Here is a 24,724-nt window from a genome sequence, read left to right as displayed (position 1 = left end):
CCAGTTCTTCTATAAATAAATCTTTAAAAAAAAGTATGGTGGAATTTCTGAGAGAAGCTAGTTTATTAAGGCAAACAGGGCCACAGTTACTGGAATAAATGTGTTTTGTAAGAACGTCTTTGGTGGAAGTTAACAAGGAAATACTTCCCTAGAATGTCATTCATAGTAGTATAAAAAATACAACTTTGCTGCTGTGTGTTTAGGAATAACTTTTACGTTTTCTCTAATGATGAAGTGCTTAGCTATTGATAGCCGAATAATATGCTCATGTTGACCTCACTGGGACTGGGGTGGGGGTAGGTGGGGTGTCCTGTTTATCAGTACAGAGGTTCTGGCCACCCCGTGAGTGACTCCAGCGTCCACAGACAGGTTCTAAGGATGGCTTTACAATGTGACTTGAGAGTCTGGCTGCCTAGTGGACACGGGGAAGCAACCTGGGCCCTGAGATGCAGGAGGATTGCAGAGGCATTACAGTTTTGTGAAACTTGGGGCTGCCTTGACAGAGACGAAGCCTGCTGGTTTAATAACTATGTTCTTGGCAGAAGCAAGGGGCTGCAGAATTTCAGCAGCCATAGTGGGGAACAAAAGGGAGGAGGGGAGGGACGAGACTACAAAATACGAGATCCCATACATAAAATGTGAGCTATTAGCTTTGCGTCTTTTGAGAGTCACCAGATTGACGCCCTGTATTTCGGATCTGGCTGGCAGATGGTGCGCACAGCCTCTGTGAGTATGTTGGCATTTCATCTGCAACTAGCAGGACTACAGAGGACTGCCATGGCAGTTTAACATTCACGGAGGTTTGGAATTTGTCCCCAAACCCGTGTTAAATGTAGGGTCCTGGAAACATGCAAAGACTTTGTTAATAGGCTACATCTCAGGGACGGTCGCAGAACATAGGAATTCCTCCAAACGTCCACAGGGCAGTGGCAGCGTCGTCTTCTTTTTGAAAACCTGGAACACCCCAGAGAACAGAGCACAAGGGGGGCAAGCTGCGGCGTCCGGGTTCCCCAAGGGCCTCCTCCATTCACCAGCCGGCTTCCTTCCCTGGTCAAGGCCTCTCCCCCGCGCAGTGGGCGTTGCGGGGTCAGGCACTGCAAGACGGCGCTGACCCCGGCCGCTCCCCACTCCGCAGACTCCAGGGGGCCGCTACCCGTCCCGGCTGGCCCGGGGGTCCGGCTGGCCCGGGAGGGTCCGGTTGGCCCGGGGGAGGTTCGGCTGGCCTGGGGGGGGGGGGTCCGGCTGGGCCGAGGCCCGGCGAGGGGCTCGTTCTCGGGGGTAAACACGAACAGCGGCGTTTCCAAGTCGCAGGGGAGGGGGTGCCAGCCCGGCCCTCCCGGGGCGCAGGAGCAGGGGGGCTTAGCAGCTCCGTTCTCGATTCGGAGCCGGGGCGCTGCTGCCTCAGGGCAGGGGACGGCTTTGGGGGCGTCGCCGCCTCAACGTCTCCCGGGCCGGGACCGCCCGGCCGTCGCCGACGCCCCCTCCTCGGGGGGAGCCGCGAGGGTACCTGCTGCGCCTACTCTTTGTCGACGCTGGTTTCGACGGGAAGCGCCGGGACACCCCGCGACCGCGGGGCGAACGGGAGAAGCGGGGGTCCTTCCGGGCCTTCCCCGGCGCCCCGCCCCCCCTCTGTGACCCCGGCCCGGCCCGCGGCGGCCTCCGGGCGGGGCGTCACGTGACCTGCCGCGCTGCCCACCCCCCCCCCCTGCCCCACGGCGGCTCCTGTTGCGCCCGCGGCGGGTTCGACGCGTCACGGCGGGCGCCGCCCGTTCTCCCCGCGCTGAGCGCGGCCGGGCGCGGACGAGGAAGGGCAGGGCCGGGCGGGCGGCGGCGCGGGAGGCGGGAGGCGGGGCGGCGCCCGCGTCACGTGACCGGGGCAGCCCGGAAAGCTCCGAGGAGGAGCCTGGCGCCGCCATTTTCCCGCGGCCGCCGGCGCCTCAGCCCCGGCCCGGCCCCGCTGAGCAGGAGGGAGCGCCGCGCCGAGGCGGGGGTCGGAGCGCCCGACGCCGGCCCTGACCCCGCGGTGACGCGAGCCGCTGCCCCCGGGCCGGCCGGCGGGGCGGGAGGCGGGGGGGTGGGGGTGCGGTGGGGGGCGGGGGGCCTCCGGCGCTCGGGGTCCGGGTCCCCGCCGGCCGCCGATCGGGGGGCGGCGGAGGGGCCGCCGCGATGTCGGGCCAGAGCCTGACGGACCGCATCACCGCCGCCCAGCACAGCGTCACCGGCTCCGCCGTGTCCAAGACCGTGTGCAAGGCCACGACCCACGAGATCATGGGGCCCAAGAAGAAGCACCTGGACTGTGAGTGCCCCCCGCGCCCCCCGCGCCCGTCCCCGCCGGCCGCTCCCGCTCCACCTGCCGCCGCGGCCTGCGTCCCCGACAGCCCCCCCGGCTCGGGGACCCCCGCTGCCCGCCCCGGCGGCGCGACGCCCCGTCACACTCCCCAGCCCCCCGGCGCCCCCCGCCCGCGCAGCCGCCGCGGCGCCCCAGCACACCCCCCGGCCCGGCGCCCCATTGTTCCCGCGGCTCTTTTCGGGGACCGCGGCGCCTCTGCCTCCGCAGCTCGAGGGGCCGCCTCCCGTGGGGTCCCCACGCCCCTGCGCCCCGCGGGCCCGGCTCCCGGCGCCCCTGGGGTCGTGCCTGCGCCTTGGCTCCGGCAGTCCTGGGCGGAAAGTGCGGGCGCGCGGGCGCGGGGAGGCTTTGTGGGCGCGCGGGGCTGTAGTGGCCTCTGCTGGAAGGGAGCCTGCGCGCCTGCTCCCCTTCGGGGGTGAGCGGAGCGTCGGCCGCCGCCCCCCGCGCCTCCTGGGTGTGGCGGGGTCGCGGGCCGAGCCCCGGCCGTGGCAGGTGGGGCGCGGCTGGAGCCCGGCGGTCAGCCTCGCGCACGGCCCCCCGGGGCCGTGTCCAGGCCCCCGGCGTGGGGTCCCCCGCCCGCCCCGGCCCGGGAGCTCCGGCCTGCAAGTTTCCAGGGAGAAGCAGGGAGGAGGCGCGACGGCGAGTTCCTTTCCCCGCGGGCGCGGGCGCGGCCGGCTGGGGTCCGGCGTGGAAGCTGCCGCCGGGCTACGGGCCGGGCGCGTCCCCAGGGGCCTCCCGTGCGCTCGGGCCACGATGTTGGCATTTAAAAAAAAGTGGGTTCTTCCTAGACCCTGCCCTCCTGAGTGCTGTTCGAGCAGGTCCGTGCTGCGGACAAACCCTTTATTCCCTGGGACTTTCTGCTCCTCTCTGGAAACGTGTTTTTTTCTTTCTTCCAATCATTCCTCGTGGCGCTCTCGTGTGCAGATCGTGCTGCCGCTGCTTACACTGTCAGCCCTCGCCTGGAGAGAGAAGACTATGTTGAAAGGGTGGCCCTCTCTCCTATAAACAGAAAATACATCGTGAAGCCAGAAGTGACCTTTCTGGTGCGGGGAATAGACTCCTTCCCCGCGAGGGACGAGCTGGCCTGCGGGACCCGGTCCTGTGGCTGCTCTGACTCTGCTCGTCCTGGTCATAGTTCCTCCCCCATCCTCACCTTTTTTGATGGGGGAGGGGGCGCAGGCAAAGAAACTTTTTGGGTCTGTGAACTAGTTTCCTCTTCCCTTAAAATGATAAGTTATTAAAAGAAGATAGAACTTTTTAAAGACCTTTCAAAGTTTTTTGCCTTCTTGCAAACGTAGCAGTGGTTGTTGTAATACATTGCACAACTAGGGTAGATAAGGTGAGGAGGGAGATATATACTTGTGGTTTCATAAATGCTCGCCTTTTCTCGTGATGGCCCCTGCAGGTGCTAACTGGGGTTAGGCTGGGAGATAACCTCGCGTTTGCAGTTCATTTCTCTCTCACTGCTGTTTATAAACTCCCACTTCTCCACATTGGAATGTTCCTGCTCCTATTATTTTTTGTAAATTTGTTTTAAGGTACCACTCTACCTCTTTTCATTTAGATTTTGAAATACGGTGATGTTGTTTTCCCTGTATTACTGCTTAAAATGCCTGTCTAGCCAGTCCTCACGAATGTGAAATCAGCGTATGTTAAGTCTGACCAGTGAGTGGTTCTTCTAAACCCCTTTCTCCAAAATACACTTTAACATGCTTGGAGAAAATTGAAAGGCTCTTACATACAGTTCTGGGTCTTTGAACATCATGAACTTTAGAGTTTCATTTAGACATAATTTTTCTCTATTTTAGGGATTTTTCTTTATAGTGAAAGCTTGGATCTCTTGCACCTTTATAACCCTGAAAGATTAATGTCTAATTAGGTGATTAGTTAATGAAAACAATTTCACTTTTAAAATGTTAGTATTTAACAAAATTATGCTTGGGACTATTGTTTTCCTGTAGACCTTTAGAATGTGGAGGTGGTTTGTGTGTACTTTGCCAGTGTCTTTCCATATTAGGAAGTGATTATTATCCATGAATTTTGGCTTAATTCATACTACATTATATACTTGCTTAAGAAAGATCTTTTGGTTTGCTGGTGGTGGTTACTGGATAATGATGTTAACTAGTATCCTTCGTGTGAAGGGAGTTGTCAAAATGGAAATGTTTGTAGAAATAAATATGATTTGCATTTAATTTCAGGCCTCTAATCAAGGTAGAAGAATAGCAGCCCTTAATATTTGAAGGATTTCAATATGCCAGGCACCTATTAACCATTATTTAATGTAATCCTCTCTGGTAGCTATGCAAGCCATTTGCACAGACAATAACTTCCCATGCCATATAGAGTATATAGAATATTTAAAATATCCACAATGACTGAAGTCTACACTAAACACAATTTTTAAGTGTTTAAATTCTTAAAAAACTTCCTCATTTCACAACCTTTAGTCTTTTCTTGTTATGTACTTGTTTAATTATTGTTCTCTAGGATATTTACATTGTGACATGTTTTACTGAAGTATATATATGTAATGACTATAATGGCTTCACTGTTATCCATATTTTCCTCTTATTTTCCAAGGGCACTTCATTCCAGTCACATGCTTTACAACAAAATCAAGATCATGTTCTCATTAAGCATCCATTTATAAGCATATCTCTGTGGTAGCTACAGCATATAGCATGGACCTTTGTGTGTAGAATACTAGATCTAACAATTTTTTAAAAAGTAAGAATTTGTGAATGTGCAATTTCTGTTTGTGTTTCAAATGACCTTTGAAAATTATGTGAAATATTAGTGTACCCAAAATAATTCCCTATTTGAGTAAGTGTGTTGATTTTAAATGTTGATTTTAATGTCTTAGTGCGATTCTTTGAGGGCTTTGTTTGCAGATTGTCATATAGGTAATGGGCTCTCATTGGCAGGAAGATGCATGTGAGGAAGAGAGTAAGGAAGATCTGCCCCAAGATGTCTCTTGTTGAGAAATAGAATAACTTGGACTTTCCACATGGGTCTTAAAGAGGCAGTTCTCTGGCAGTGTATGTGTGGGCTTACTGTTATTATTCCCATAAGAATTAATCATTTGATTGATATTTTTATTTTCCCTCTCCCATACTGCTGAAATATACAAAATGTCAGTGGAGTCATCAAAATGTTGTGATATTTGACTAGATAGGTCACGTATCTGAAGTATATGGCAGAACTCCACAAGTATAAGTTTTTTCCTTCCTCGATCTAGTTATGTTTGTGAATAGTATGTGTTTTTAAAAGTGAAGCTCTGAAGAGAATTTGTCATATGGTCTGGAAGATGCCTTATTAACTAGCAAATTAAATTTTAAAATTTATTTGTAAAGCAATTAGTCTTCACTGGTAGACTGATTTTAAAAAATACTTAGGCTTTATGCATGTAGCTTTTATTCTTACAGCGATGTTTTTTCTTTAGTATATAGTATATATATAAATGATTTTAAGATATCTATTTAGATTGGCAGGTGAGAAATGAAAACTTCAAATGAAATGATTTGACTTTTTTTCCTCATTTGATTTGTGAAACACTTACATGAAATATTTAATTAGATGTCTTAAAATGCATTGTTAAAAATAATCAATTTTAATCATTAGAATTGCTTTAATTTAAATGTAATTGTTTGACTCCAGTTGTCATTTGGAATATCATGTGAAAGCTTAACCATAATGCATTAACGTCTGTTTTCTTCAGTTTCATTTTATGATTTTCCCCTTAAAGTTAAAGAAGTAAGAAAAATAAACATTTCAAGACTTCTTGGCATGATGGTATAGCCCTATCAAGAAGTAGAGTTACATTTTCAAAGTATAGGCTTAGTATTCGCTCTTCCTGTTCTTTTGGTGGCAGAAGTGGCGTTTCCGTTACTTTGTCTTGTGGCTCAGTATGTTCCTAAACTGCTTTATGCATTTCTCTAGAGAGTTGAAATTTTTGGATTTGACCTTTCAGTTTTGTACCTTCATTGTGTATATGGCTATTTTTATAGAGAATTGTTCCTGGGCAGTTGGATTTTACTAATGATTTTTTTTTAATATATATTTTTTAAGATTTATTTATTTATGCATACATGAGCTGTGTGTGTGTGTGAGGGGGGGGGTGGGGATTCACCAGAGACAGAGCGGGGGAACAGAACTGGCAGACTGACTGAAATACACTGTTGAGGGGAGCAGCGGGTGAGACGGGCGAGGTCTGTTTTGCCATGTGAGTAGCTCCCTGGCTGGCCAGGGATGGAACTGGTGCTGCAGTGGCTTCTGATAGCTTCATAGGTTGTGTCCTAATCCCTTGTGCCACCAGGGAGGCCCTAATGATACCTTTTTTCAAGTGAATTTTGATGAGTACAGAACTTTTTATTAAAAATGACATTCAGAGTTGGATTTGGCAGGTTATCAGAATATTAAGGATTTCTCAAGTAATATTAAAATACAGTGGTGATACAGCTAGGCATATTCTTTGTGCTTATGCGTACACTGATTTTATATTTATTAAGCAAATATTTATTTGTGATTATTTATGCTGGGTGCTCACCCTACAAAGCACTTTACTTTAAGTAACTTGTTTGCTCATCTTAACAACTTTGTCAGAGAGTTTTGTTACCACCATTTTACTGAAGAGAAAACTAATGTGCTGAGAAGTCGAGTAATTTGCTCAAGGTCACTCAACCAGGTAAAGACTGGGATTTGAACCCAGGCAGTGTTGGCATTCAGCCTGTGTCTTAGTGTGACTTTTTGCATAATGCTTTTTTATTCAGGGAAATAATAAACCACAGTCATTTATTTATGGCATTGGTTCTTAAAGTGTCCTCCTGGCATTTTGGGAATCCCCAAGACTCTTTCAGTATGGCCTTGAGGTAAAAACTGTATTTACTAAGAAATTATCTACCTTTTCCATTTTCGTTCTTTCATCACCGTACAGTGGACTTTTCCAGAAGCTGTGTGATTTATGGCATTGCAACAGATTGGATGTAGTAGCAGAAGTTGAAGAAACTAAGTGTTTTCTATTAAGATAGTAAAGACTTTTGTAAAAATGCCATTCTAAGTTCTGGTTTTGGAAAGTACAGTATTTTTCACATTGAAAATATTAACAGCTGAGTTTTATTATTTTAAAATTAAGTTTTTCAGTTTTAATTTCTTAGCACAGTAAAGATCAATAGAGAAAACCCACATAACTAAAGCTCTTTAGGGTTTGCAGTTAAGATTGTAAAGGTTCTGAGAGGATTAGAAGTGAGAAAAGGATACTGTACTTACAAAGTCCTTTAAACTGAGGAGTAATTTTGGGTTTTACTTGGGTAACAGTGAGCCCAACAGTGGAGGATTTTGAGCAAGAGATATGGCATAATCCTTTGATTATGTCATATTTTTAAGTAGATTGGAAGGAATGTGCTGTGTGACCTGGAAAGGAGACTGCTGGGGGATACAATGTAATGGTAATGTCTAATTTTTCCCCAAAAGATCTTATTAATAAAGTGTCATTAATTGGTACTCGTCCATTTTTCATCACTTTTTTTTTTTTTAATTATCCTGTGCCTTTTTTCAGCTAAGCGAGTTTTGTCCCAAATTGTGCCAAAATGAGTTCTTGGCTTCCAAAGTATTAACCTTTGCACATACCATTCTTTGGGCACAAAGTATCTTAATTTCTCTGTCAAAACAGCTGCTTCCTTTCAAACCTTCTTTGAACTAACTTAGTTGCATATAACCATTTTTCATAAAGACTTTAACAAATAGCTCCTCCTCCTGGTCCTGTCATTTCAACATCATTTAAAGTTTAAAATTCAGTAAAACTATAGTTAGTATCTTGCTTTTATATATATTTTGGGTTCATGTTTGTTTTCTGATAGAATAGCCGAAGGATTAGGGTCAAAATAGGGGGTTGCAGTTGTATGGGGAATATAACCAAAATGAAAATGCATACATTGTGCAACAATGAAAAATGATGTAAGAATTATATAAAATAAAATATTAAAAAAGAAAACCTAATCAGTGACCCTGTGAGTACTCAGTAAATATTGAATGATTGCACAGCTCAGAGTATTCCATGAACAATTTATGGACACAGGATAGTGCTATATTTCAGTAGACATTTGATATTACTTTTTATGGTGTTTATCTTAGTTGTAATGAATGGTGATTATGCAGTTACAAAATTATACATTAAGTTAATCAGTAGCATTAATGAAAACATTGCAACAAATTGCTATGTATTTCATGGAACCCATGAGGCATAGAGAAGTTTTGTTTAGAGAGTACATGTTGTTTTCCAAAATATTGTTAGATCAAAATTTTTTTTTGACTGTGGCTGCTCAGTTTGAAAAGCAAGTTAAAATGTTTATGTTGAGGGATGTGTTCTTGAAAGTAGCAATATAATTCTAAGAATTAAGTGGGACCAGAAGTGGATTTGAAATACTTCTTACACAATTCCAAGAGGTAGTGATCACATTGTAGTCCCTCCAGAATGTAGACTATATGGCAGACTCATTTGAGATGAAAGGAAGGATAAAATACACTTATAGATAATGTCAAAACATACAAAAAAAGAAATGACAGTTTTAGAATGAATCATTATGAGAGGCAAGGATTGAAGTAGGTATTGGGGTAGTGATAGTCATGATAGCAGAACCAATAAATCTAGACCATCAGTTGATTCCAGGGGCTAGAGTTTTGCTGAAAGGTTTTTTCTGAACACTAGGAATTTCAGCAGTGATTTCTGAAATGGTATTGGTGTTTATAGTCATAAGTTTATTACCTGAAAGCATCTTAAGGGCCCAAACATTACTCAGGGTCATTTCTTTGAAGTAGTGGTTAAGGAAGCTGGCATGTTTTCTAGATTCTTCACTAAATATTACAAGGACATTTGGTATACTCAGTTGCTGTATTTTAGTGTACATGTTTCTGTGGAAGTATAGGTTTCCTCATGTGACTGTAAACTGAGAAAAAAAATTGTGTATGTTTAAAATTTTGTGTGCTGGTGATAAAGACAAATTACCTTGTGAATGCTTAAGAAGTACAGATGTACAATATTTTAAATATCTAATATGTGAGACTTATTGAAATTGCAGTCTAGACCAAAAAAGTAAAAAGCAAGGCTGTATTCACATTGGAGGAGATTGGAAAAACTCTCTGTACTCGAAACAATTGTTTGAAAAATTGGATTCTTGCTTTGATGGTATTAAATAATTTGAAATATTATCAGTTAACTAATCCAAACGTAATGCAAAAAAGGGGATTGTAAGGCAAGGTGTTTTTTTTTTTTCATTTTTTAAAATAGAGATGTAATTCATATAGCAAAATTCACCATTTATAAGTGTATAATTTTGTTGGTTTTAGTAGATTCACAAAGTTGTGTGCAACCATCACTATTACCTAATTACAGAACATTTTCCTTCTCCCCACAAAGAAACCACATATCTATTATCAGTCATTCCCAATCACTCCATCCCTATTTCCTGTCAGCCATCTGTGGATTTTCCTATTATGGACATTTCATATAAATGGAATCATAAGCTATGTGACTTTTTATGTCTGATTTCTTTTGCTTAGCGTACTTTCAAATTTCACCAATGTAGTGTGCAACAGTACTTCATTATTTTTTTATAACTGAATAATATTCCCTTGTATGGATATGCCACATTTTGTTATCCATTCATCTGCTGATGGACATTTGGGTTGTTTACCTGTTCTGACTGTTTAAGAATAATCCTGTTGTGTACAAGTCTCTGTGTATGTTTTCAACTTTGTAGTGGAATTGCCGGGTCATATGGTGATTATATGTTTAATGTCTTGGGTAACCACTAGACTTTGCCACAGCAGCTGCCCCATTTTACATTCCCAACAGCAATGCATGAAGGTTCCAGTTTCTCCACATTCTTACTAACCCTTGTTATTTTCAGTGTTTTTTTAAATGGAATTTGTCTTAGTGGGTGTGAAAGTGGTCTCTTGTGGTTTTGATTCCAATTTCCCTAATGTCTAATGTTTTGTGTTGGGCTCCTTTAATGTGCTTAGTAACTGTATAGCTTTGAAAAAAACTTTTCCGATCCTTTGCCCATTTTTAAATTTGTTTTTTTCCATATGTTTGGGATAGTAAAGGAGTTCTTTACATATTCTGGATATTAGATCCTTATATGATTTGCAAATTTTTTTACTGTCCCAGTGTCTTGTCTTCACTTTTTGCTAATGTCCTTTGATGCATAAAGCCTTTAATTTTGTGGAAGTTTATTTTTCTTTTTTTTTTCTTTGTGCTTTTGGTATGATTTATAAAGAAACCATTGGCTATCCAAGGTTGTGCAGACTGACACCTGAACTGCTCCTAAGAGGTGTTTAGTTTTTTAGCTTTAATTTTTAGTTTTGATCAGTTTTGAATTTAATTTTGTATATTACAGCTTTTGTGTGTGTATATGTATAATTTTTGTATATGAGTTAATTTTTCTTAAGGTGGTTTAAAGGAAAATTGAGGATATTTGAATTATTTCCCTTCTTTTACAGTTGTCATGGAGTTCAGCTCTACTACCTCTGTGTAAAGTGGAAATAGAGATTAGTGAGAGAAAAAAAATTTCCTGCATGGTAGTCTCCATTACTGGATATGGTTCATTGATAAGTGGAAATCTGAATCAACCCATTCAGCTGGATGGACCACTTAATCTAATCCAACGTACATACATTTTGTTTTAAGCTCTCAGTATAGTCTTTTAAATATGTGATGAGATCATCTGTAGTTGCAAGAGTATCAGTATGTATTTTGGTCTATACAGAAGAGTGTGTTTCCATAGTATCTTGTACTTCACCACAATGACACTTTTTTTTCCTTAAAGATTTATTTATTTATTTATACAAGCACTGGGTACAGTCAGAAGCATGGGAGGGTGAGAGAACTCAACCAGAGTCAGAGCGGAGAACAGAGCAGGCAGACTGACGAAAAACATTGCTGAGGGGAGCAGTGGGCAGCACGAGAGGTCTGCAGGCCATGTGGGACCCTCACCTGGTAGCCGGGGATCTAACCGGTGCTGCAAAGGCTACAGGCAGCTTTGCAACCCAGCGCTCAACCCCTGCACCACCGGGGAGACCTGACAATGACACTTTTAATATGTTATAAATTCTCTATATAACTTCTATAATTATAGTTGCTTACAGAGAGTTCTTGTGTGCCATCTTAGTACATTAAGTATGGCATGTAGCAAGTATGCAGTAAAATTGTTGAACGAATGAAGGTGGGATGAAATTGTCATGAGGGGTTTCTAATAGTATTATCGAACAATGTTTTGGGAACTTTTACTGAAAAGAGGAAGATTGTAGAATTAATAGTTTTTGCTAGGAGCAGTGATCTTTTTAAAACTTCCTTCTGTTTCCATGAAGTAAGTTTCTGTCCTTTATTGTTTGAAATGTGAGGAATTATAAAAGGTGAGAAATAGTTTTATAAAAAGTTAGGGCAGTTTATCATAATAAAAAATTATTTATTCCAAAACCTAAACATTATTGGTATATTTGACTTCAAACAAATTTTCATTAAATCTTGGGTTTTCTTCTGCTTTGCTTTTCATTATTACCATGAGTGTTATTTGCTTTGTGTGTGATAGCTGAAAGTGAATTCCAGACAGACCTGATTTTAGATTTTACATTGTCTGTGATAGTCCACACCTGATAGCAGAATGTTGTAAGGTCTTGTTTGCTAAGCACTTGTGGGTGTTGGTAATGGACATTGGCAAAATACTTAAAGTAAAAATATAGTCAAACATGAAATATGTCTTTAATATTGAATGAGTTTGATTGGCTTTTTCCTACTACCCACTTTTGGTATGATTGTTCTCTGTTGGACTTAGTACTCTGGCGAATTGTCTGTGGAAATCCAAGTTAATTTTTTTTTGAAGGGGAATTGCAATTAATCTTAATTTCTGTGTAACTGGATACCTGAGAGTTTATCATCTTACTTACTTTATTTTTCTTGGCAAAGTCTAGGAAAAGGAAAATTCTAAGCAAATATTTTTAAATTTTGTGTTATTTTTGTAAAAAACTTGTATTAAATTTTGTTTTTTTGCTTGCTGTATAAGCAAGAATATGGGGCAAAATGTGTAAGATAAAGTTTTGTTCAATATTGAGCAATACTGGTAAAAACCCTAGTCAGAAGTATTAAGTGCAATGCAGGGAAAAATAATTACAGTCTATAAAAGAATGCAAAGATGAATGACATGTAGGTCATATGCTGAGATAAAGGCATAATACTCCTTATATAAAGTACCAAAGTAGGACTTAGAATTAGTAATTTTTTTAATGAACAATAAATTATTTTTTTAATTTTATTTTTATATTCCCCATACAATTGCATCCCCCTTATTTTGACCCCATTCCTTCCTTTCCCCGCCCCTCATAGTGTGTCTCTGGTTCATAGTTGTTTGTTGATTTTGATTTTTTCTTTGTTATAGTTATTCTTTTTCATGGTCCCATATTTAAGTTTTCTAGATTCCTGCTATGAGGGAGACCATCCAGTATTTTTCTTTTTCTTTCTGGCTTATTTCGCTGAGCATGATCCCTTCCAGTTCCATCCATGTTGCTGCAAATTGCATGAGTTTATCTTTTTTGATTGCTGAGGAATATTCCATTGTGTATTTGTACTATGTCTTCTTGATCCAGTCATCTATTTTTGGGCATTTGGGTTGTTTCCAAAGCTTAGCTATTGTAAATAGTGCTGCTATAAACATAGGGGTGCAGGTGCTCTTTGGAATTGATGTTTCTGTGTCCTTTGGGTAAATACCTAGGAGTGGAATTGCTGGGTTGTATGGAAGCTCTATCTTTAGCAGGTTGATGAATCTCCACACAGCTTTCCATAGTGGTTGGACCAGTTTGCACTCCCACCAGCAGTGCAGGAGAGTTCCTTTCTCTCCACATCCTCGCCAACATTTCTTGTTGCTAGTTTTTTTAATGTGTGCCATTCTCACTGGTGTGAGATGGTATCTCATTGTAGTTTTGATTTGCGTTTTCCTGATTGCAAGTGATGTTGAACATTTTTTTGTATGCCTGTTGGCCATTTGTATTTCCTGTTTTGAGAAGCTTCTTTTTTTAGCTCTTCTGCCCATTTTTTGACAAAGGAGCAAAGAATATCCACTGAAGCAAAGAAAGTTTGTTCAATAAATGGTGCTGGGAAAACTGGGTCACTGCATGCAAAAGAATGAAGCTTGACCACTACCTCACACCATGCACAAAAACCAACTCAAAATGGATTAAAGAACTAGACATAAGACCTGAAACTATAAAATATATAGTAGAAGGAAATAGAGGCGAAACACTACATGACATGCACCTCAAAGACATCTTTACAGACACATCACCCAAAGCAGTGATTGTGAAGGCAAAGATAAACAGCTGGGATTACATCAAATTAAAGAGCTTCTGCACAGCAAAAGAGACAATAACCAAAACAAAGAGAAACCCCACCAACTGGGAGAACATTTTTGCACACAACACTAATAATAAAGGACTGATCACAAAAATCTACAAAGAGCTGACGAGACTCTAGAAAAACAAAGAAATAATCCAGTTAGAATTAGTAATTTTGAAGGAGGAGGTGACAAGAATTTTAAGGATTAATAGTAGTTTGCCAGATGGATAAAAGGCTAATCCTAAGATTAGCACATGCAGTGACATAGAAGCGAGAAAGTATATTGTGATATGTATGTAGAAAAATTCAAGTTGTTCTGTTTGGTGGAATGTAAAGTGTTAGTGAAAAGGGTTCCGGAAATGAAGCTGAAGGAACCCTTATGGCAAGGGGTTATTAATCTTCCTGGACTTTGGTCTTTTCCACCATTCTCTCCAAACCCTCAGGTTAGGTCCCCTTTCTTCCTGTTCATCAGCTGTTTTCCTCGCTGCAGATGTGGGTGCTAGGTATCACAGGGGTGGTTTTCTTCCTTTCCCAGATAGACTGTAGTTGGGAAAGAAGGAATGCACTATCTAGTTGCCTTTGGTGCAGGAGACTGCATAAACTTTGGCACCTGAAATTGGACCTCTGAATAGTTTGGGGGTTTAATGCAAAATAAGTTATATCAGGTACACTGTGCTCGCAATTTTTGTGAGCTTCTTTGGAAGTTGAGTTTGAGTTCGCAATTTATGAATGAACCTAAATGCAAACTCTTATCTGATGAAGCCCAGTGTGACTAGAAAGAGCTTGATAATTAGTAAGATTCTTGGGGGCATGCTTGACTTACATAATTTTTTCTTTTAAAGATTTATTTATTTATTTATTTATATAAGCACTGGGTACAATCAGAAGTGCGGGAGGGTGAGAGAATTCACCAGAGCCAGAGCAGGGAGAAGAACAGGCAGACTGACGAAGTACACTGCTGAGGGGAGCAGCGGGCCTCAGGAGAGGTCTGTGCGCCATGTGGGACCCTCTCTGGTGGCCGGGATGGCCGGGGATCTAACCTGTGCTGCAGAGGCCGCGGCAGCTTCACAGTCCAGCGCTCAACCGCTGCGCCACCAGGGGAGGCCCTGACTTACATAATTTAACTATGTCTGCAAATAATACATTAATTTTTAGTCATTCTTAGGTTTTTGAAGATGAATCTTTACCAAACTAGTCTTAGCTGCTTAGCCTTGTACATATCAAATGTCCTACTGTGAATCCAGTTATTGTATTGAGAATCGAAAAGTAAAATTGCTGATCACGTTCTCAGTCTAGCAGGGAAGATGACATATACAGAGAACTGTATTTCCAGGCCATGTGAGTCAAGTACACCTTAAATGCCATTGAAAAATAAAGGACACCGGTAACTATCTTAAATTGATGAGTAATGAGAAGCAGTCAACATTTTAGGTGGCATGAAGAGCATGAGCAAACACCTTTTGATAGGAAGACTGCAACTGTGTTTGGGGAGCAGAAGAATCTGTTTAACTCTGGAGGGTAAATGGGGTGCTTCAGGCCTGGGGGAGGGACAGATTGAGTAAAAGGAGAAATACAGTCAGAGCAGTTATCTGAGGTTAGATTGTAGGGGAGTATGGGTTTAAGGAATAGCTAAAATTTAAGGTATTCTTTCTGTCTTGAACATAACATGATTTAGCACAATTAATCTTTATAAAAACCTGTTGAATAGGTAGTTATATTAGCTCTGTTTACAGATACATAAACTGAGACACCACTAGTAAAAGAATGAGAATAAATTTAGCATTTAAATAACAAGAATAATTTTTGATTGGAAGGCAAACTGGGAGATCTCTTAGGTCACAGAATTTTTAGGGAATGGGATATATGTAGGAGAAAGCCTTTCTTTGAGAACTATAATTTTGATAAATATGTTAACATTTCATTTTGAAAAATCAACTTTCTATATGTTTTAGAGTAAATTGTTAATATGCTTCAAGAGGAATAATCCCTGAGTTGGAATATGGGGTGTGGCCCCCAGTTCTCTGCAACCTTAGGAAATTCCCATATTCACTAAAATTGATTATTTTCTAAATTGCCTACCTGCTGTACCATTCTGTGATTCTTATTGCCAAGGATAGGCGGCATTGTTTTAGGTTATTTTAAGAGAAAATGACCAATAAAAATGTGAAATTTCTTCCACCTTTATTAAAAATATGTGAATAACGTAAGATCTAAAAATACTTGATAATAGAAGTCTTTCTTTCCAATCTCACATACTTGTTTTTCTGAATTTTTCACTTCAGTCAGTCATGAAACAGACTATATTTATCTCCTTTTTGGATTGCTGCCTTCTGCATGTGTGACCCTACCCATTTTGGGCTGGATGTCCTTAGTGGGTAAGGGAGGGAAGCCCTTCCCGACAGCCCCCCCAACACACACACACATTGACCATCCCTGGCGAGTTACTAATGCAGGTATCCTGAGACTGCTAGTGGCAGGTGTCCTGAGACTGCTTCCCTTGCCTCTGCAGAGGCTTTTTCTTTTTGTTATCCCCGTTACCCAGAATGCAGTGCTTGGTGCGTAATGGTGTCCTGATAAATACTTTGCAGATCTTTGATAGTAAATTTAGTGTATGGGATTAGAGAACTATTTAGTCATCAGCTTTTTGTTGTTCTTGGATAAAATTAATCTTTATATTGAAGATACTCAGCTATGAGCTTGGGCTTGAGCTAGTTAGTTCATGTGATCATGTCATAGTGATCGACAGCGCATTTATTGTGCAGTTGTTGACCATTAGTGGCCATAATGGGAAAGCAATTGAGGGTCTGTAATAGAGCATCACTACTCCACTGCAATAAGCTCATATGCACACCAACATCTTAAAATTATTTGGTTAAGTAATGAACTTACGAATTTTTGCTGAAATCTTTTATTTCATAGAACCATAGATATCTAGGCATTATCATTTCAAAGATCCTTTATTATTAGAAGGACTATGTTGGAGTTTCCATACATACTGTGAATGGGGTTGGGTGTATCTACTACTTATTAATGCTAGACTAGCTCTATAGCTGTTCATTTACTTTTGACTTGCAACCTTTTGTGTTCCTGTGACAATCTTTAAGAGAAGACTGGGGTGGAAAGGGGTGTGAGGGAAAAGCTTTTATTTGCAGTACTTGGCTAGATAGCTAGTTTTGAATTAATTTGTCAAATACAGTATAAGCTGTTTTCCTCTTTGGCCATTTTTAACCTTTTCTGACTTGAAATTACATGAACATCTTATTGGTGTAATTTAGAAATCCTTCATTGTATTCTATCATGTAATTATACGAAGGATACATGTTTTAATAGTTGTTGGTACTTTTTCTACTGCTAAGTTTGTCATCCTTACTATCTTTGGAAAGGGAGGGGCAAGATTTTGGAAAGATGTAGCATTTATATTAGGTGAATAGGCCTTGATTTATAAGTCCAATATGAAGAATTGCTGGTAAATTGAAATTGAGTGGATTACTGTGCAATAAATTTGTTTTAAAACTGCATATTCAAGAGAGTTATTAATATAGCTATATTTGATATTATAGTTAAAAAAGTGGAGGAGAAATCTGGTTTATTCTTTACCTATTATTGTGTCTTCTGTTTTCAGATCTAGGCGATGTAACCACATCCTATTTGTCCATTTCCTTTTAAAAGTAAAATCAGCTGTTTAGTGACTGAGAAGTTAAGGTATAACATGTAATAATTCCTCCTGTTTTACTCCCCACCATCTTTGTAACTTTTTCATTCTTTTTTTTTTTTTTTAAATTGAGGTAACACTGGTTGACAACGCTGTATATGATTTAGAGGTACGGGGTCATAAATTTCAGGTTCTTATAACTTCTTTACAGAGCTTTGTGAATCTGTATTAATTAGTAGGTTTGGAACTTAGTATTAATTCAGTGTTAAGATTTTAGATTTGGTATAGTATAAACCTTCATTTAGTTTTGTTCTTCAGTATTCTTATAAAATACTGATGACCTAAAATCAGCCAAGGCTTTGTTTTCAGGCGATTTCCGTCACACACCCCAGGCATACTGCGTAATATAGCTGAGAGGCAATTACGAAGAATGATAGATATTGACTTAAAAATTAATTAATGAAGAGTTACATTGGGCAGCTAAGTTAGACAGCTACTTACAAAATAGTTAAGGAGGCAGACACTCCTTGAGCAGCTACCATAGGTGTGTAGGAACAGAAGCATTTCTTCAGGAAATGAAAACCTTTTAAGTGAAATCTTTTCTGTCTTTAGGCTTGTAGACTTGTCCTTAAAAGTGCTTTTCCTTTGACTTTCTTCATTCAAGTTAATGTTTAACTAGTGATAAAACAAAGTATTGCAGCTTTTGAGGCCCTTTTTTAGCTTATTTTCTCTCTCCTGTTAGAAATGGGAATGATTGCATTATTGGCCCAGAGGGGCAGATGGAAAACTATGTGTATGTTTCTCCATAAAATCGTGTAAGTTCTACTCACCTAAAATTTGGTGAGTTGATTTTGTTTTATATCATTCTTTTGATTATTTTAAAGCTTGCAGTTTCTGAGGCACTAGAGGTGGGGATGCTCAGAACTCTTAAATCTGTTCCTTGTGAACTTGAGTTGAAGTATGTGATTGTCTTCCCCATAGCCCATCAACCTCAGTTTATTTTAGCCAAATGAAGATGATGATGCCAATGAGCAGAATGTATTGAACCGGACAAGGGGTGGGGGGTTACTGTCTTTTCTGAGAATTATATTTGTAAGGACTAAAAAATAGAATGTGAACTTCAGAATAATCAGTTATTGATGACAAGACTCAAACCCTTTGGAATGAAGAGAATTGGGAGGAAAAAAACGTCTACAAATATCTCCACCCATCCCTCTAGTAGATTTGTTTTAAAGAATATAGTTCCAGCACAGCCATTTATGTTACTTTATTTAGGTAGGCTGTTTGTTTTCTTGTTGGTAGGCAAGTGTTCAAATCTTTACAGTGGTGCTAAAATAGAGCATTCCCTGCTTGTTCCAAGGCTATTACATGAGAAGAATGAGGATATGAAAGAATTGTGTAAAGTATGAAGAAATATGCAGGTATAAAGATTTTGCCACTCGTACGATCAAGTGTGAGTTAACTATTGTCATACTTTCCAGTTGAAGAAATGGGACTTTATAAATCTGCTAAGTAATAGGTTTTGTGGAAATAGAGTTTGAGAAGGAAGTTACTGAGTTTGAGGAAAAGGAATGAAACAATAATTTAAAGTGAGGGGAAATCACTAATATATGATGCTAAGTAAAACTAATATTTGTAATGCTGCTTTAAAGCTTACAAAGTACTTTTAAGTCTATTTAATCTTGTAATATATTTTGAAAATTGTTAATATTCCCATTTTTCAAATGGAGAAACTGAAACTGATTGGCTAATTAACATACCTAAAACCATAATTGTAAATGGTGAATCTGGAATTTGATTCTAGATCCTTCGTTCATTCTGGTACTACTTAATCCTGTTGTGTAGTACAATCCTGGCACACAGAAGTGGATGGGATCCTGCATAGAAGCTAGCATTCTCATCTTTACTATTTGAAGCAGAGATTGGGAAGGATTAGAATTTAGGGCACTCTAGTAAGTAAGGGTTAAAGAAGAGCTCTAATAAGGAGAAACTAACTTGAAAGGAATAGAAAGTGCTAAAAATAGAAAGAGTAGTATCCAAAATAATTTGTTGTTAGCTGACCAGAAGCTTAATTTGGGGAGCTTTTGTCACCATAGCAAAAATGAAATTGGTGAAAGATTAGTATTGTAGAATGAAGGAAGAAAGGTGGGTTTTTTTTTTTTTAAATGCCTCGATCATTTAAGATTTATCGTCTCATAACAAACCAGGAGAAAGATACGTTCTCTCAGAAATTTAAGACAGTATCTACAGATGGATCAGATAATATCCACAGATGGAATGTGCATTTTGAAAATATATGTGATCTTTTATTATGTGTTACTGTTATTATTGTGTTACATAGAAACAGGACTAAATAAAAATCCAGTTAAGTACCATTTGTGTGTTAAATGCATTTTTCTAAATTCTCTAACAGCAGGTCTGTTTATCAAAATGCCTTGTATTGAAATATACTTAAAGCTTATCTTTTGGAAAAATAATTATAACTCTGGTGTGCAAAATAATTTGGGATCATTTTAACTTCTAATAGAAGAGATTCTCTTAAATTATTTGCTGTAATATACTTAGATTGATAACTTTTGACTATAGACTGAATCAAATAATACCTTTACTTTGGAATGTAAATAGACCGTGCCACATATCCTACACTTGTGCATAATTTTGAAAGTTTTTCCCTCCCAGATTAGCAAACACTTTGATGACCAGAATTTGAATTCCTAGGTTTAAACAAATTATCTTTCCACGTTAACATTGAGGCATAATTTACATGCATTCTTTGTGAAAAAGTAGCATCTTCACTTTAATTTGGCAGTTTATGAAGTATATGTAATTACGTTTTTTTTTTCCTTTTTGAATTAACTGAGAAATAGGCAAACATGGGTCATATGGAATTTTATAACAGTTGAATACTAGGAAATATTAGCAAAAATCTTTGGTTTTATTTAAGGTTATTATTACTATGTTAATAATTGCTCACATTTTTCACTTGTAGAATATTCTTTCAAAACTTTGAGCCTTAGAGATATAGAGTATTATTTGGTGCTTGCTATTTCTGGCTATCTCTCTACTGTTTGTAGTAGTTTTCAGAAATGGCTTTCATTTGTTACTCAGTAGCTTGGGGTGGGGGAGGCTCTCTTAATGCCTACCTACCTACCACAGTGTGATACTTCCTGAACTGTAGTAACGACTGGTATGACTTTTGATTCACGTAAGGTGAATAGATTATTTTGATTCAATTGCAGAGTGTGTGAAAGAATAGATGAGGTTCCCACTGTCTCTACTTACAGTCTACATAAAACTAGAGACTTAGCAGAATCATCAAGAGAATATCCTGTTCATTGTGACTTTGGTTTGGCAAGAATAGAGCAGACATGTGAACTGTGGAATGAATGGAATGCCTCCCTGCTTCCCCAGCATGTGGAAGATCATCAGTTCCGTAGACTGCCAGGCTACTGTACTACATTGTGTAATATGCAGTACCAGTGTTACTATAGTTTTCAAAAATCATCTTTATGTGAGATTTTTGATTATCATATATGAATAGCAGCCTCCCCTAAACGCATGCCCCATTTTTTTTTAAAGGAAAGTCTTTTTTTTTTTTTTAAGATTTATTTTATTTGTACAAGAACCGGGATACAGGCCAGATGCCCGGGAGAGGATCCACCAGAGACAGAGCGGGAAACAGAACAGGCAGACTGACGAAGTACACTGCTGAGGGGAGCAGCGGGCGTGGCAGGAGAGGTCTGCTCCCTATGTGGATTGCTCCGAGGCTGGTGGGGATCGAACCTGCACTGCAGAGGCTGCCGACAGCTTCACAGTGCTGCGCTCAACCGTCTGCACCACCAGGAAGGCCAAGGCCCCACACATGCCCCCATTCTTAAGTGCAAAGAAATCTCTTAGCATTTATCACCATCTGACAGATACTCTCTTTTTTGGCTGATTGTCTCTCCCCACTAGTTTATAAGCTTCATTGTGGAACGAACTTCTTCCAGTGTTAGATATTTCTAACTCCTAAGACAATTTGACATTATGTAATAAGGGGGATTTTTGCTCATAGTGAGGCACAGGAAGACGGAATTTAAAGATTCTGTTGTTCCACTTGCATTGGGGACATAGAATTTGTACTTTTCTGGGTAAGGGAGACTAGCAGAGAGGCTAATGGCACTTTATTTTCTCTGACTTGGCAGAATTTAAGAAAAGACACATATTCTTTTGGATGCCTATAACTTTTTAGATATGACTTGGCTATTATAGAATAACAATAGCTTAGCTATGGGGAAGACTTTTCACCTGGTTTCTTCCGCTTTTCTCCCCTTGGATCTTGGGAGAATTGAGCTTTTATTTCACCTACAAAAACACAAATATTTATACCATCATATCAACACATGTATGGGGCATTGTGGCACACATTGTAGGAGATACGAGAAAATGGCACATTCTTGAACTTATTTTAATGAAGTGAAAATGAATCTTCATTCCTTAAAACAAAAATCGGACAGTTAGGTTACAGTTAGGATTATGTTCTTGTTTTTTTAAGTGTGAGATATTTAGTGTGGGATAACAGGTAAAAAATTCTAATATAGTATTTCAGCTCCCCAAAGACCTTAGACTGATTTTCAGAGAAAAAATTTCAGAATCATTTGCATAGATTTTCCTTGACATTCAAAAATTAGATGGTTTTCTCAGGGTAGAACAAAATAGAACCAGAGATAAATGTTAAAAATTGTTCACAAGTTGGGAGTGGAAGGAGAAGAGAAAATGGATAGAATAAGAGCATGTTTGTGTTTTATAAGACTGGGGAAGGACCGGAACATAACTCTCATAAAAAGAAAAATGTCAGAACACCAGGAGTAGATGGTGGTGGTGTGTTGATTCTTTAGCTACATATAGGTTTCGATGAGGTGATTTTTATAACTAGAATGATGTGTAATTTGTATTCCAAACTGGGTCACTTCTGAGAATTAAGGGGTATGCTTGTCTGCATGTGACACTGAGGCCATAGATTTAACCAGTACTGTTCAGGAAAACCAGGACACTTGATCAGTCCTGCTAATAACATTCTTTTAGTAGTTCCTTGAACCTTTTCAGATAATCTTTTTTTCCTTTAGAATACTGTGATCAGTATTTGCAGCCTCTCACACTTTGATAACTTTTTCTTGGTATTTTTGGAGTAAAAGAATTCTTTACATTTTTTCTGCTCCCACCCTGGACTATTGTGATTTATAGCCTTGGTGGAGGTAAGTACAGTAGTCATAGTTATTGTCAGTTGATCTTTATTTTGCTAAGGAAATAGGGTTTTGTGTGTTTCTGATCCAGCATTTGGTTATTTTTGAGACTTCTTGGTTATTTCTCTTTTAATTAGCCTAATGAATTATTAGTCAGTTCTTAGAATGTAATAGAAAAATAAAGAATTTATAACTTTGGCATTTACTCTTATATTACTTGACACTTAATAGGGTCCCATCCCCTCCCCATGGGATTGTAATTCTGACATTTAAGATTTTCAAAGATGGGAAAGAGAACACCTTGTGTTTGTTTTATAACATGGACATTTTTTCCCCCCAGTTTGAGCATTGAAATGCTTTCATTTTGTTGCCCTATTCAGTTTATTTATTTATTTTAAGGATTCATTCATTCATTCATTCATTCATTCATTTATACAAGCACTGGGCACAGTCAGAAGTGTGGGAGGGTGAGAGAATTCACCAGAGCCAGAGCAGGGAGCAGAACAGGTAGACTGACGAAATACACTGCTGAGGGGTGTGGCAGGAGAGGTCTGTGCACGTCAAACCTGCGCTGCAGAGGCTGCGGGCAGCTTCGCAGCCCAGCACTCAACCGCTGCGCCACCAGGGGAGGCCCTGTCCTGTTCAGTTTAAATAATTTATTCTTATATTAAGTGATGTGTTTTTATTCAAATAAACAATTTTTTTATTCTACATTTTCTGGTACATTAGCAGTATCCGAATATAGAGTATAACAGTTACCTTTGAGACGATGCTTACCAAAATATGGTTCTCCTCATTCCTAAGGCTCTTATTTGGATTCTGGCATGGAATGAACGTGTCTAGGTTTGAAAATCACCACTTTGGAGTACTGGATGAAAACTTAATCTTAAAATTAAGGAGTTTGTTTATAGATGAGCCTAAACCCAGCTGGTTCCAGTGTTTCTCTGTGCAGTCCGCCATCTAGTGTTTTGAATGCAGAATACAGCAGACCACTAAGGAGAATCTCTGGGTTTTCAGACTTTTATTAAGAATGTGAACATAGTACGCGAAAACATTTTGATTTGGGGGAGAAAAAACAGCCCTTTCACTTGAAAATATGTCCGTGTCAGTGAATTTTGGGAGTTTTCCAAGGAAATATTTTTTTTTCTGTAGGGATATTCATGACAAACTTTTTTGCTCTTACAAGATTTTATATATTTATGACAAATTTGTAGATGAAGAGGCAAATGCTTAAGTAGTGATAGGAAATATTAAGAAACAGTAGGTTGGACTGATTTGCAAAGGATACTTTGTATATTGATTAAAATTTTAGGACAGTTACATAATGATTCCATTAATTAGAACAATTTATTTTGTGCTTAAAATTACACCATGGGCAATTCTGCAAACTTGGCTTATGTTCAGCTGTGACTTAAGAGGCTAAATTTCAGCCAGATATTAATGTAGTGTGTCTTAGGATTGGCTTTGTTTACCTACCACCATCTGGATTCTTTTCCTTTTAGGTTCCACTTAGTTCCACTTTTTTCACCCTTTTTAGTCCCTCTTCTTTCTTCTGCTACAAATATAAAGGAGGTCAGTCCTTTTTCTCTTGCTGCCTTTTTTTCCTGAAGATGCTCTCAGTACGCTTGACAGTTTGTGTAGTTATGTCCTCAGAAATACTTACCTAAATCTATGTCAAATTTTTATTTTTCTAAAGAAATTGAATGTTCAGTTGTTTAAAATAAACAGCCAGATAATGAGAGAATTTCTGAACACTTACAGTAACTTTTCATTGAATAGTTTTTAAGAGGTACAAAAACTCTCCTTTTACGTGGTGATTTAAAAAATTGTATATAAAGAAAGAAAATTTATTACTCAAGAACCAGGTTAACTTACTGTGCCTACTAAATTGTAGTTGTTTTTCTATTAGTTTTCACATGTGTGAATCTTTAGTCTAATTTTGCAGAGAACATATGGTGATGGCTATATAGTACATTTAATTATGCTGACATTGGTTTTCCTACAGCTGCAGTCCCCCCCCCCCCCTACAATTGGACTTTTCCTTACTTCTTTTTGCATTCTAGGGATGTCTTAAGTCTCATCTACCCTGGTGAGAGATTGAATTTGTATTCAAAATACAG

At 39.9% G+C, this 24,724-nt stretch overlaps 1 protein-coding gene across 15 annotated transcripts in view; it reads left to right on the top strand.

The window, feature by feature from the left end:
• Positions 1-2,166: 2,166 nt before the first annotated feature.
• PICALM (phosphatidylinositol binding clathrin assembly protein) overlaps positions 2,167-24,724 on the top strand; it is a gene marked incomplete at both ends in the record, with an annotated part of 86,114 nt that continues 63,556 nt past the window's right edge. For all 15 annotated transcript variants that reach the window (XM_084254090.1, XM_084254091.1, XM_084254089.1 and 12 more), the window contains one exon: positions 2,167-2,296. In XM_084254090.1, the coding sequence (XP_084110216.1) occupies positions 2,167-2,296 (130 nt within the window). The remainder of the gene's footprint in view (positions 2,297-24,724) is intronic.

This window comes from Talpa europaea, assembly GCF_964194135.1.
Source record: "Talpa europaea genome assembly, chromosome: 1".
Classification (NCBI taxonomy): domain Eukaryota; kingdom Metazoa; phylum Chordata; class Mammalia; order Eulipotyphla; family Talpidae; genus Talpa; species Talpa europaea.
This window is presented reverse-complemented; position numbering and strand designations above follow the sequence as displayed.